A 12,586-nucleotide genomic window follows, 5' to 3' on the forward strand; every position below is an offset into this window, starting at 1 on the left:
CTGACATCCAACTCTAGCACACTTTTCATAATTAAGCCAGAAAGGCCATCTTAATCACTACTCCTGTTTTATTGAGGTGAGGGGATAATGAACAAAACCTATGAGAACAATGACATATTTCTAGAAGTATTCTCAATGTTATGATCTTTAATAAGATAATAAGTGCTTACAAAAGATTAGGTCACAAAATTTAAAACAGAATTAGCTAAGGAAAGAATTAAGAATATTTGCGTTAAATAATAGTAACTGAATTTATTATCCCTTAAGGCTTTCTATATTCATATTTGATTGATATATGGACTTGCAATCCTAAAAACCATCTAAAGTAAAATAACAACCATGAACTGAAGAATATAACTAATACGTCATATAGTGCCAAATGAAATCACAGTCATATTTTCAATGCAATAGTCACCTTGTCCTATTTATAATTCAAAACATTATGCTATAACTAAGTACATAACCAAGTTCACATTTTGCTTTATCTCCAAACTGCCATTTCATGACATTTGTAGATTCCTAGAAGTTCTTATCAACTAATTCTGTGAAAATATGACCTTGCTGACTTATCAATCTGCTGTGCAATTTCTGGTGACTTTTAAATTTACATTGAAATAAATTTGTAACAGGTCTAGAGAAGGAATAATGATATGATGAATACAATTAACAAAAATATGGTATTAAACTTGATTTTTTTTTTTTATTCGGTATGGGGGCCTCAGTGTTGTGGCCTCTCCCGTTGCGGAGCACAGGCTCCGGACACGCAGGCTCAGCGGCCATGGCTCACGGGCCTAGCCGCTCTGCGGCATGTGGGATCTTCCCGGACCAGGGCACGAACCCATGTCCCCTGCATCGGCAGGCGGACTCTCAACCTACTGCGCCACCAGGGAAGCCCCTAAACTTGATTTTATCAGACAGGAAATCAAAACCAAAAACAGTGTTCAAAGTCTTACCAGCTTATAACCTTATTTTTGACAATTGTATATTTATCTAAGAGTGGAAACTTGATTAAATGTGCTAAATTCAGATAAGTAAATTCTCCCAACTAGGAAAACTAAATCCATGTAGGTAGAGACTTTTAAAAACTTAGAACATGTATTCCCATATCAGAAATAGGGTTAACACACTAAATGATAAAATTATGAATTGCCAGTACCATTATATTTATCCAATTAAAGTCTAACAGTATCGACATTCATATTTCGTACTCACAGGATAAAACACACCAACTGTAGTGGTAATAGGGTATGGAACCAAACTCAAGAATGGATCTTTATAGCCCCACAATAGTTCTTTCAAAGTTCTCTTTTGAAACATAGAAGATTTTGACTTTTTGATAAGTGAATTGAGTACTCCTTGAATAAATACATTTGGGTAGAGGTGCGGTGCAGCCTGCAAAAAAAAATCACCGTTTAAGACACCAGTTGTAGTATCAGATTTTAAACAAATAAATGGAAAATACTAGAATTAAGCTTGATAAAACAATTTTCAACTGTATCTTTAAAATGACTGCCAAATCTTGCCAAGACTAAAAGTGTATTTTTTCTTCATCTCTGAATGATTACATTTCTCTGCCTCAGTGTGAGCCACAGGAAGAAGGCTTTCAAAGTTAAATCCTACTTTTTAAAAAATACACTTTAAAAAATAAATTTTTATTTATTTTTGGCTGTGTTGGGCTTTTTTTGCTGCACGTGGGCTTTCTTTAGTTGCAGACAGCAGGGGCTACTCTGCTGTGCGCGGGCTTCTCATTGCGGTGGCTTCTCTTGTTGCGGAGAACGGGCTTTAGGCACATGGGCTTCAGTAGTTGTGGCGCACGGGCTTAGTTGCTCCGCGGCATGTGGGATCTTCTCCGACCAGGACTCGAACCCGTGTCCCCTGCATTAGCAGGTGGATTATTAACTACTGCGCCACCAGGGAAGTCCTAAATAATACACTTTAAATAGTTTTCTAATTCAGTTGATTATTCTATAATCTTGTTATCTTTCCAAATGAGTGTAATTCAAAATAATGCCTTAAGAACACATTTTCATAAAAATGACAAAATAAATGATATCTAATAGTAGTTCTAATCATGAGATTAATTAGAGGGTTCTAGAGTATTTCAAAACCAGTAATTTCGCTCTTTGTCTACTCACTGCTACAGCCAGATTGAGAACAGTGAAAGTGTCATTTTCGGTTCCAACTGATAGTGAGGGTTCAAAGATGGCACCGTTGGGCTGTAGGAAAGAGACCGTGTGGGTCTCAGAGTCCTGGGTTATATTTTCCTTGGCTAGATAACGAACTCTGAAAAAAAAAAGTAAATAAAATTCAAAATAATTGTTGCAAGTGAACATTAAGTCTCAAATGCCGTTCATTCATGCAACAAATAATTTTTGAGTGCATAGACTATGTCAGAAATTAGGCTAAACAAGTAGGTTAAAATGATATATAAGCAAATGCTGAGTTCCTAGCAAATCAGAGAAGGCGGGGAGGGGTGGGTGGGGAGGTGTCTTAGAGGTGCAGAGCAGGGGAGGAGGAGTACGCGTTATTATAGGAGTTTACCCAGAGTCTGTGCGAAAACACAGAACAGGTACAAACCCAGGCTTGGGATGGTTATGGCGGGATAATGGACAAGATACTATTCCGCACAAGTGGTCTGAATGACAAGGAGAAGTTTAGTTAGGTAAAATAGGGTAGAAAATAGCATGTAGAACGTTAAGGAGTAAGAACATGGTGTAATTTTAGATATGCAAACATTTCACTATGGTTGGTTTACAGAGTTAGAGTAAGGAGAGTGGTGGGCATAAAGCCACTAAAATAAACAAGATCTCAAACATAAAAGGGTTGTGTCCTGTACTCAGATATTTAGCTTTTTATTCTGAGGGTCGGGAGGAAGACAGCAGAGAGGCTGAAGGAAAGGAACAGTAAAAGCACGTTTCCGTATATTAGAAAGAATGTTCAAAGTACACAGCCTTTCCAGTACTGGCTTTTTCATAATTTCTGGTATTTTAATCAGAATTAAAATAACTAATGGAATATAATTTCCACTTTAAAGACCATTCCCCTCCATCTCTGCCCCGTATATTGTATACTTATGAGTTCTAAGCTCCTGGCTCTAAAATCTCTAGGCAAAGTACCAACTACATTTTAGGAATGTGGTGAAGGGTTATATATGGAAAAATATCTTTTGCAAGTATAAGATATTTACTGAGATGCAATAAGGTAGACATTATTCATTGCTCTATCGTATATCTGAATGTCTATTATGTGAGGTTCTAATAGTTATCTGTTGTTATCTAACTAAGGTAAAGACTGAAAAAGCATGGGACTGAAATGGAAAAAATAAAACAAACCAAAAACACCTGACCTGATTTCAATCACGTATAATAAAAATGTAAATTTCTGTAACATAGGTAGTATGTGTGCTCTGTATCCCCAAGCAGTGTCTGGTACATGGTAAGTTCTTCGAAAGTATTTTTGAATGAATAAATTTATTGTTCACATTCTTTAAAAAGAGAATTCAGAAAAAATTGAAATAGATTTTATTTCTAATGTAATTTCATCAAGCTTTATTATTTATTCTTCTTGGAGTACTGTAGACATGCAAAGAATATAAAAATCTGGAATATCTCCCTGGAGAGTCTATTACTAGTCAATTACTCTTTTCTAATAGATAACTGTATATTAAAATTAGATTACATATTAACATTTAAAATTAAAATACTTTAATTTTCAGGATTTTATATATATATATATGTGTGTGTATATATATATACACACACATATATATATATAAAATAATTGAAATAGAAAAATAATTGTGACCCAAATTCTAGTTTACTTCGTTGTACTTACATTGTACCAGTAGATGGCACTGACTAACAGAAAAATCCTTTAAACTGAGGCCTGTGTTTAGAACGTACTTTTAAAAAGAGAACATAAATGACTAAAGTTTTTGTTTAAAAATTAGAATGTATACAGGCTTCAGAAAGTGTTGGTTAATAAGGCCAAAGGGAACAATTTGCCTCCGATTTTTCTATGTACTCCTGCCAAAACAAAGTAATTAAAAAAAAAAAAGATTGGATCTGAGAATATTCTGAAGGAGTTACCAGGTCTTCATAGAGATGGTGTAGGTTGGAACATATGTAATTCAGATCTCTATCCAGGCAATTTTATGCTTTGGCCCATGTCACGTCTTGTCAAAGTTTCCTCAAGCTCACTTTAGCAGCCAAAAGCCAAATAAGCCTGTGGTTCTGTTTGAGAAGAGACATCCTCCTCCACTTAGAATTTCAACTGAGTTCAGGGTGTAATTGATGGGGAGGCAGGATCACCTCAACACGTGGAAGACTCTCAAACTATTAGCTTTTTCAGAAAGGTAAACGTCATTTTCCCATCATTTAAGGTATACAAGCAGACACTAAGGACCGTTTTGTTGACATCATGAGACAAGATGACTTGTAGTTAATCACAAATTCCTTTAACATTGTTATATAAATAGGAGTTTATTATTTATGTACCTTAGCTGCAAATCCAACTTCTCTTCTCCAAGTAAATCAATTATATCTAACCCACCCCCTTTTATCCCTTCAAGAGCAAGGTTTAAGCCTCTAAGAATAAAATATGTATTAACTGTCAACTATCAGAGCAGGACTAGGGCAGGATTCAATATTATGTTTATGTTTTCCACACCCCAATTAATATCTTTAAAAGTAAAAACATAACCCCTCCAAACAAATAAAAAATTAAAAACTGTGATGAGTTCCCAAATTCTAAGTATTCTCTTTTATCACATGTATTCGGTTCTCTCAGGGTATGATTTTTAATCAGTTATGCTTAGATACTTACTAGGTCATATGTGAATTCTACATTTTCATAGGTACACATCACAGCTACAACATTTTTTGGGCGAAGGTATTCATACAGGCTTTTCATAACAACATAAGAACTATAAAACCATGAAAAAATAAAAATATTTTCCAAGGTGAGGTGTTGTTTTGTTTTGTTTTCTGGGTTTTTTTTTTTTTTTTTTTTTTTTTACAGTGAAAACCATGTCTTCTTTGACAGAGCTATGAATAGTCACAGACCTGTGCCTGGAGACAGGAGATGTGGGGATAATTATTAGGACAGAATAGGCACCAAGGCTCTTGGCAGCTTATGTATCATGTGCTATGGCAGCAGGCATCACCCTCCCAACTACTGTTATTTCATTATATTTGTGTGTGAGTTGTCAATCTAGAAATATATTAATGCACGGAAAGGAATTATATAGTCATAGACTATCTGAAACAGATAAGAAAGTAAAACTATGAATTAGAAGAAATCATTACAAATATGAAATTTTGTAATAATACTTGATCATGGCATATGAGTAGTTGTATTATTCTTGAGGAAAAACCACTCATGTGTATAACAAATGATACAGCAGGATTAGCTATGTTCACATATGGGCACCATAAATATACTCCTAATACCTGGATAAGGTTAGTGTTTTTAGCACCTCAATCTCCCCTTTTCCTACTTTGATAATTAGAAAATACACATAGTGTATAATTTACATAGGAGAAAATGTACACAAATATCTAAGAGTTACCTGTTCCTAGGTTTGTGTGAACACGGACAAATCATTTCACTTACCCTGGTATCAGTTTGTTTTTAAATTTACAAAATGAAAAGTTCTGGCTAATTATTTCCCCCTACTTCCAATAGGCTATGATTCTATTCAAAAGTATGTTAAGGCATGTAGATAAAGGTATAGCTTATTCAGTCTCAGTACTGAAGAAAACATAAGAATGAAACTACTGAATAAATACAAACACCCACATGACCTGGAAAATAGTTTGAATAGAAGTCCTTAGCAGGTATTGTAGTTAGGTAGAAACATTTTAATGCTGCGGTTCTCAGAATTGAGTGTGTATTGCAGTCCCCCAGAGTACTTGTAAAACTCATTACTGGGGTCTAAACCAAGTGTCTCTGATTCATTTGGTCCAAGAGAATTTGCATTTCTACTTAGTTCCCAGGAGATACTGATGTGGCTGGTTCAGGAGCCACCCTTGGAGAACCACTCATATAACCTACACTTTCAATTTTAGGATTTCAAAGTGCTCTGGTTTTAAAATTGTGATAGATGGTTTTTTATTTAGCATGCATATTTTAGACTTGTTGAAAACATATGCCACAAGTGTAAAACTCCTGTAACTTCCTAAATGTAGGGCAGTTGATTGGTGCTGGTAAATTCATAATAAAATATATATTTCTTATCATCATTAAATCCTTAGATTAGGCTTTTATATAGGCAGAAACAAAAATTTCAGGGTATATTAATGGTAAGAATATAATAAGTACATTTCAATACAATGAAATTTGTCAAGTGGAAGCTTTTCCAGAAACACATATGGTCAAGGAAAGAGTATATGGTCAAGGAAAGAATGCCACTTTTTATGGGGACTCGCTCACCTGTAACGTGTAAGGCCTCTTTGCTTAACTTTAATTTTGCTGCTGTTAACTGCCACATCCTCTGGATTCTGCACATCAAAGATCCAAAACTGTCTGTAAACTGTTGTGCCTGTTTTAACCCAATTTTTAAAAGCAATTGTACCTTCTTCAAGGACAGTTTCCTGTGAAAAAGAAAACAAGTTTGGGTTATTTCTTTGTAGTAAATATGGGCACTTATGGGAGTTTAAAACAATTAATGAGTTAGTGAAAGAACCAAGCTCCAGTATCTTGTTTGTGAGAACCTCTGCAACCTGCCACAGGTTGCGACAGAAATGTTTTCAACACTTTTGATAGCAATCTCTTTTCATCAGCCTTCTACAAAGAGAATCAGTGCCTAGTATTGCAGACATATCTGTCGATTGTAAGGCCAACCACTAGCAAGCTTTCGAGTGACCTTATGGCAACATTGCAACAGTTTATAACACAATTTATTAAGCTAATTTAAAGCTTTTCCAAAAATTTATTATCAGGTTGAATATTAACTTCTCTTCTGCCCTCACTGAGATGGATTGAAAAGGCAAAACAGAAAAACTGAGAGAAAATTCTAGTGGTATTGGAAACTTTTTCATTTTCTTCAAAAGTTGGATACTTCAGGGGAAAATCACTTAATATCTGTTAAATTAAGAAAAACACAAATTTGACTTCTCCCCTTCAAAACCCTGCTAAATGAGGCTTTCCCAACTTTCAATACATTTGCAGAAACCTACTAGCACACGTTTCCAAAAATTACAAGTTTAATTCATTATTATTAGGTTAATACTTTTTTTAAAAAAAAGGATGAAATAAGGAAGTTTTCATCTTATCCTTTTGTGAAATCCATTAAAAATCTTTGATGCTCCTTGTAATAAAGATAGACAGATTAGAAAATTAACAATGACAGAATCAGAAAACCATACATGAGAAATCTCTCTTGCGCTTCAGGAGTTGGGACTGAGTAGAAAGTCACCAAAGCCCTTGGGTCAATTTCAGTATCTGTAACAAAACGAGGGAATTATCATAGATGCTCTCCTGGATTCCTTCCAAGGCTTTCACTCTCTGGGCAGGAAGCCTATGAAGCTCTAGTAGCTAACGCAGACAAAGGTGACTTTGTAGCAGGCAGTGTTTCCAAGTAAGCACCTTGGGAGGAATGCCCAGGTGTAAAGTTCCAACTTACCTTGCTGCCAGAGGAAGAGGAAGGAAAGTATTTCACACAAAGTGAGCCTAATAAGACCTAGGAATAGAGGGACAATCTGACTTCTTTGTTTCTGTCACCTGGAAGCATCAATTCATAGAATGATGGATCAGGAAAGGACATTGGACATTAGCACATTTTCTAGGAGAGTGATCTGAGGCTCTGAGAAACCAGGTGTCTGGCCCACGGGTAACTGAGGCAAATACCTAGAAGTAGAATCATGACGAGGATCCTAGTCTCTGACCCTTAGGCTGGTCCTCTTTTACACCGTGTTTTTACTATTTTTTGTTCCTGTCACCTCTGTACTTAGTTGGTAGAAGTCAAGTTTCATATCTTCAGGAAACTTTACTTATTACTTAGTGGAGAGAATAAGGGAATTCCTTAGAGAAGAACAGGGCATCAGCTAAAATGCCTTTACAAAACCCTGTGCTGTTGCAATCATTGCTGTTGCAATGCAATTGGAGCTGCTAAAGCGATGTTAGATCTTCTTACTTTTTACAAGCAATTGTCCTTGAAAATCTTTTTATTTGCTCCTAAAAAGTCTATTTCCATAGCAAGCTCAAAATTAAGACAAAATTGTGTACAGATAAAGTATTAATGCTATTCTTTTAAATGCAAAGGTGTTTACCCTAAATGATGGGGCTTTTGAAGCTGAAATCTATATGGAAGCTGAAAGCTATGTTAATTTACCCATTTCAAGAGACTTTATGAGGGGAAAACACACACGAACATACACACATACACATTATTACTCTCACCCTATAGAATGTTAAGGACTAATATATATAGTATCAATTTTTTATCATGTACCTCTCAAGGCACATATTTTATTTTAGTTCTTAATGAAAGGAACTCAGTAATGTACTTGGCAGGACAGAAAACTCCCTAACTCTGATGCTTGTGCATTTCATATCAAAAGACATTGTAACTGTATCATGCCTTTCTTCTAACGCCATGACTTACTTTGTCTTATTTGTTGACCTAGAGATTTTTTTTAATGGGGAAATTGAAACACGAAGAGTTGAAATGAATGCATTGAATTACTAGCTTTAGAATTAGGGTCATCTAACCCCATCCAGTTTTTAGAAAAGGAAGTGGGTCCTAGAGAAGCAGATGTCTGATTCAATGTTGTATGACAATTTAGTAGTAGATAATGGAGAATCTGGCGTTTCACTCCAATCTTGTGTGGTTTCCGTAACACCATGGTTTGTTCAGAGACACAGAGAAAAATATTGAAGCAGTCACAATAGGAATGAATTTCTTCTGATCCTAACATTATCAAATGTACTAAAAAATTGTATAGGCCTCTTTGACTACCAAGGCTAAATATATCATAAGTTCCTGTAAAAGGAGCAAAAGTTTTTATGTTCTTTGTGAATTTAGGAGGCCTTGATTTTAAGTTGACTTTGGACTCTCTACCCTGTTTTGCAGATCTTTTACTAAATTTGAAGTACAAAGGTGATAATTATGTGTACAGAAAAAGTAATATAATTTAACATCCTCTCACTTGGCTAATATGTACATCAGTATCTGTCCCTGACTTTAAGTGTTCAGACTATCCAGTCCTAGTAATGAGTGGATGCCAGCCTGATGACTGCCACATGACAGGGTCTCCACCTGGGTTTAAAGCCACTTACCTTGAAACTTCTATTTTGCTACATTAATTTAAAGGTAGATATATGGGACTGTAATGCCCTCTATCTAGTCACCTGGTCACTTGATTATTGCTGTTACAGGAAAATAGTACTCATCAACTTTAGTGTAACTATTAAAATGTCCTTGATATCTTCCTATGCCTGAAGTATATAGAACACATATGTAGAAAATATATCGTCTCATTTCTCAGGGCTCTTACAGAGTACCAAGAGACGGAATCGTATATAGCAGATCTTTTTTTTAAAATTTTTTTGGCCACGTCATGTAGCATGCAGATCCCAGTTCCCTGACCAGGAATCAAACCTGCGCCCTCTCAGTGGAAGCGTGCAGAGTCCTAACCACTGGACCACTGGGGAAGTCCAAGAGATTTTAATCTATGAGTAGATTTCCTTAGCCTACTCCCAGCCTGACCAAGTATACTGGCTTCTTCACTCAAAGCCTAGAGTGAAGTGGTTAACAATGAAATAGATGCTATGAGTTTGATTCCCAGTTTGGTCACATGCTAACCAGTTAAACCTGGGCAGGTTACTTAATTTCTTTATACCTCAGTTTCCTTATCTGTAAAATAGAGATACTAATAATAACATTAGACTGAACTATATGAAATTAGTATTTCTGAAAGTCAAAATAAGTGGAACATGGTGTAATTAAATATTTATCCTCATACGTTATTGTAAGAATGAATAAATGTGAGCACTCAGAACAGTGTTAGCACATTCAGTAAACATTGACTATTATTATTATACAAATATTCTCCACCCCTTAGAGGGAGAACTCTCATCTCACTTACTTTCCAGATTGCTTTAATTACTTCGTTCATAGGATTCCTGTCTAAACCAGTCATGTGGCAAGAACTCATGTAAAATCCTGTGACACTACTATTTAATCACTTTTCTATTTATTCTCCATCCAGTGAAATCAAAACTTCCCTAAAAAGCAGAAACATACTGAAAAGAGTCTTTATCCTCTCCACTCACTATTACAATTTGTTCTGTTTAGGACCAGTTACAAGCAGTCTTCCCATGTTCAAAAAATATTCTCCTATGTGTGTACATGATGCATATGTGTGTGTGTGTGTGTGTGCTGAGAGAGAGAATGAATTAGAATATTAGTACCAGTTGTGTTGAGAGTCAAAAAGTGGTTTTAGTCTCAGGTTATCAAGTCAACAATTAAACCACAGAATAACATTTGGTGAAATGGATCAGATTTAATGTGTTTCTGAAACTCAGAAATCAGCCGTCAAGAGTTTATGTAAGAACCTAAAATGGGAGATTTTGTATTTGGCATGAAAAGTAAACTATGTTGATATTAAATTGGGCTGGAGGAAGAAAATTACACATACTGATCTGCTTTTTCTTAAAACATTTTAAAGTGATTTTATTATTGAAGCTAATATGCAAATATATGTGTTTAAACCATGTTATCCTGCTATTTAAATTTATAATTTTAGATTATTTCATGTTCTCATATATTATCGTTAAATTTTAAAAAAATGCTACCATCTTTAACAACCTATACTTCTGACACTTTTTTTTAGCTTTTTAGATACTATAATAATGTAAAAACTATTTTATCATATCTGGAAATGCTCTAAGCATATATTATGAAATTAATATAAATATAAATTAATTTTACTATTAAATATGTACTGTTGATTTGAAATTCTAGTCATTTTAATGAACATAAATAATTGTTATTTCAATTTATTTTATCTGGAAGCAATTTTTTGGCTACTGAAGGATCATTCTTTTCAAGAATGGGGGAAGGAAATGATGGTATAATTGAATGATGGTATAATTGAACGTTAGTTTTAAATTGGAAATAAAGGTATCTTTAATTCCCTTCTTGGTGTTCTACAGTTAATATCACAGGGAACTTAAAATTATTTTAAATTGCCTATGTTATATAATATTCACCAAACATATATCAAGTGACATTAACAGAGTCAAGTGATAAGTTAATCTTTGTAAATGGTGGCAGAACTTTGACCTTTTTCTGAAGTCCTTTGGTAATTTCTACTCTCCACATTCATGGCAGCTCATGCCATTGACTTTTAGTGTGTCTAGCAAGAGTGTATAAACCTGCTGGGCCCACACAAATCTACTAGGAATCAAAATCTAAAATACTGGTAAAAATGTTTCCAGTTATAATGCATAAAAAGCACAAAGTCCCTAAAAAATATCCCTTGGAAATAACGAGTAAAGAAATACATATATATATACATATACACACACACACATATACACATGAAGTAAAATGTATGGACTAGTTTAGGCCATTTCAAAGGCTGGTGACCGGTGCCATCTTTTAAAACTGGAAGGTATCATAGAGTCCCAATTCTATATTTAAAAATTAGAAAACAACAGGATATGATTTTCTGATCTTTTTAAATTAAGCACTTTTTTTTTTATGGTGCTTGTATACAGGTAATAACTTTGCCAATTTGCTACTAGTCCATTAAATAAAGCAAGTAATCTGCAATGAGTTTCAACTGTAGACAAAACTGACCAGTAGTAAAACTTGTATATATTTGTAAAATAACAGAATTAACCTAAGTGCTCTGAGTCAGTGGTAAGATACTTGGCTCTCTGGGATTACACATAATTCAAAGATGTGACATATTGCATGCCGAACAGATACATATGCCAATCTCATTTAAAAAAATAATTTTTTAGGGCTTCCCTGGTGGCGCAGTGGTTGAGAGTCCGCCTGCCGATGAGGGGACATGGGTTCGTGCCCCGGTCTGGGAAGATCCCACATGCCGCGGAGCGGCTGGGCCCGTGAGCCATGGCCGCTGAGCCTGCGCGTCCAGAGCCTGTGCTCCACAATGGGAGAGGCCACAACAGGGAGAGGCCCGCACACCGCAAAAAAAAAAAAAAAATTAATAATAATAAATTTTTAAACTAAATAAAAAAGAAACAGTTTTATTTAAATAAAGAAAAAGTCCCAGCATCTTTACATGATTCAAATGGGCAACATCATCATGGATATATGAACATCTGAGAACAAACTCAGGCTTAGTCTTAAATGTACCACACAGCCCCTAACCATTGAAGGGATTCTGATGATGTCTTAGTTTGTGGATATTGAGCTGGGTTACAATGTAAACCAAAGATTGCAGATAACCCTCATTTCAAAAACAAGAAGGGAAAGCACTCTATTTATTTATTTTATCCCTGCTTTGTTACCCTACCCTACTGAAATTATACTTTCAAAGTCATTACTGACCATGTTCTAACCATTATTTCCTTAATTTTCATCTGCCTGAGATCATTTTATTCTCTTTCC

At 35.0% G+C, this 12,586-nt stretch overlaps 1 protein-coding gene across 5 annotated transcripts in view; it reads right to left on the reverse strand.

The window, feature by feature from the left end:
• CD36 (CD36 molecule (CD36 blood group)) overlaps positions 1-12,586 on the reverse strand; it is a 92,054-nt gene that overhangs the window by 14,623 nt on the left and 64,845 nt on the right. For 4 of the 5 annotated variants that reach the window (XM_007467037.1, XM_007467035.1, XM_007467038.1 and 1 more), the window contains 3 exons: positions 6,433-6,593; positions 2,136-2,283; positions 1,213-1,392 (listed from right to left, as the gene is read on the reverse strand). In XM_007467037.1, coding sequence (XP_007467099.1) covers positions 1,213-1,392; positions 2,136-2,283; positions 6,433-6,593 — 489 coding nt within the window. The remainder of the gene's footprint in view (positions 1-1,212; positions 1,393-2,135; positions 2,284-6,432; positions 6,594-12,586) is intronic. The other variant, XM_007467039.1, reaches the window with a different exon arrangement.

This window comes from Lipotes vexillifer, unplaced genomic scaffold, assembly GCF_000442215.2.
Source record: "Lipotes vexillifer unplaced genomic scaffold, Lipotes_vexillifer_v1.1 scaffold247, whole genome shotgun sequence".
NCBI classification, from domain to species: domain Eukaryota; kingdom Metazoa; phylum Chordata; class Mammalia; order Artiodactyla; family Lipotidae; genus Lipotes; species Lipotes vexillifer.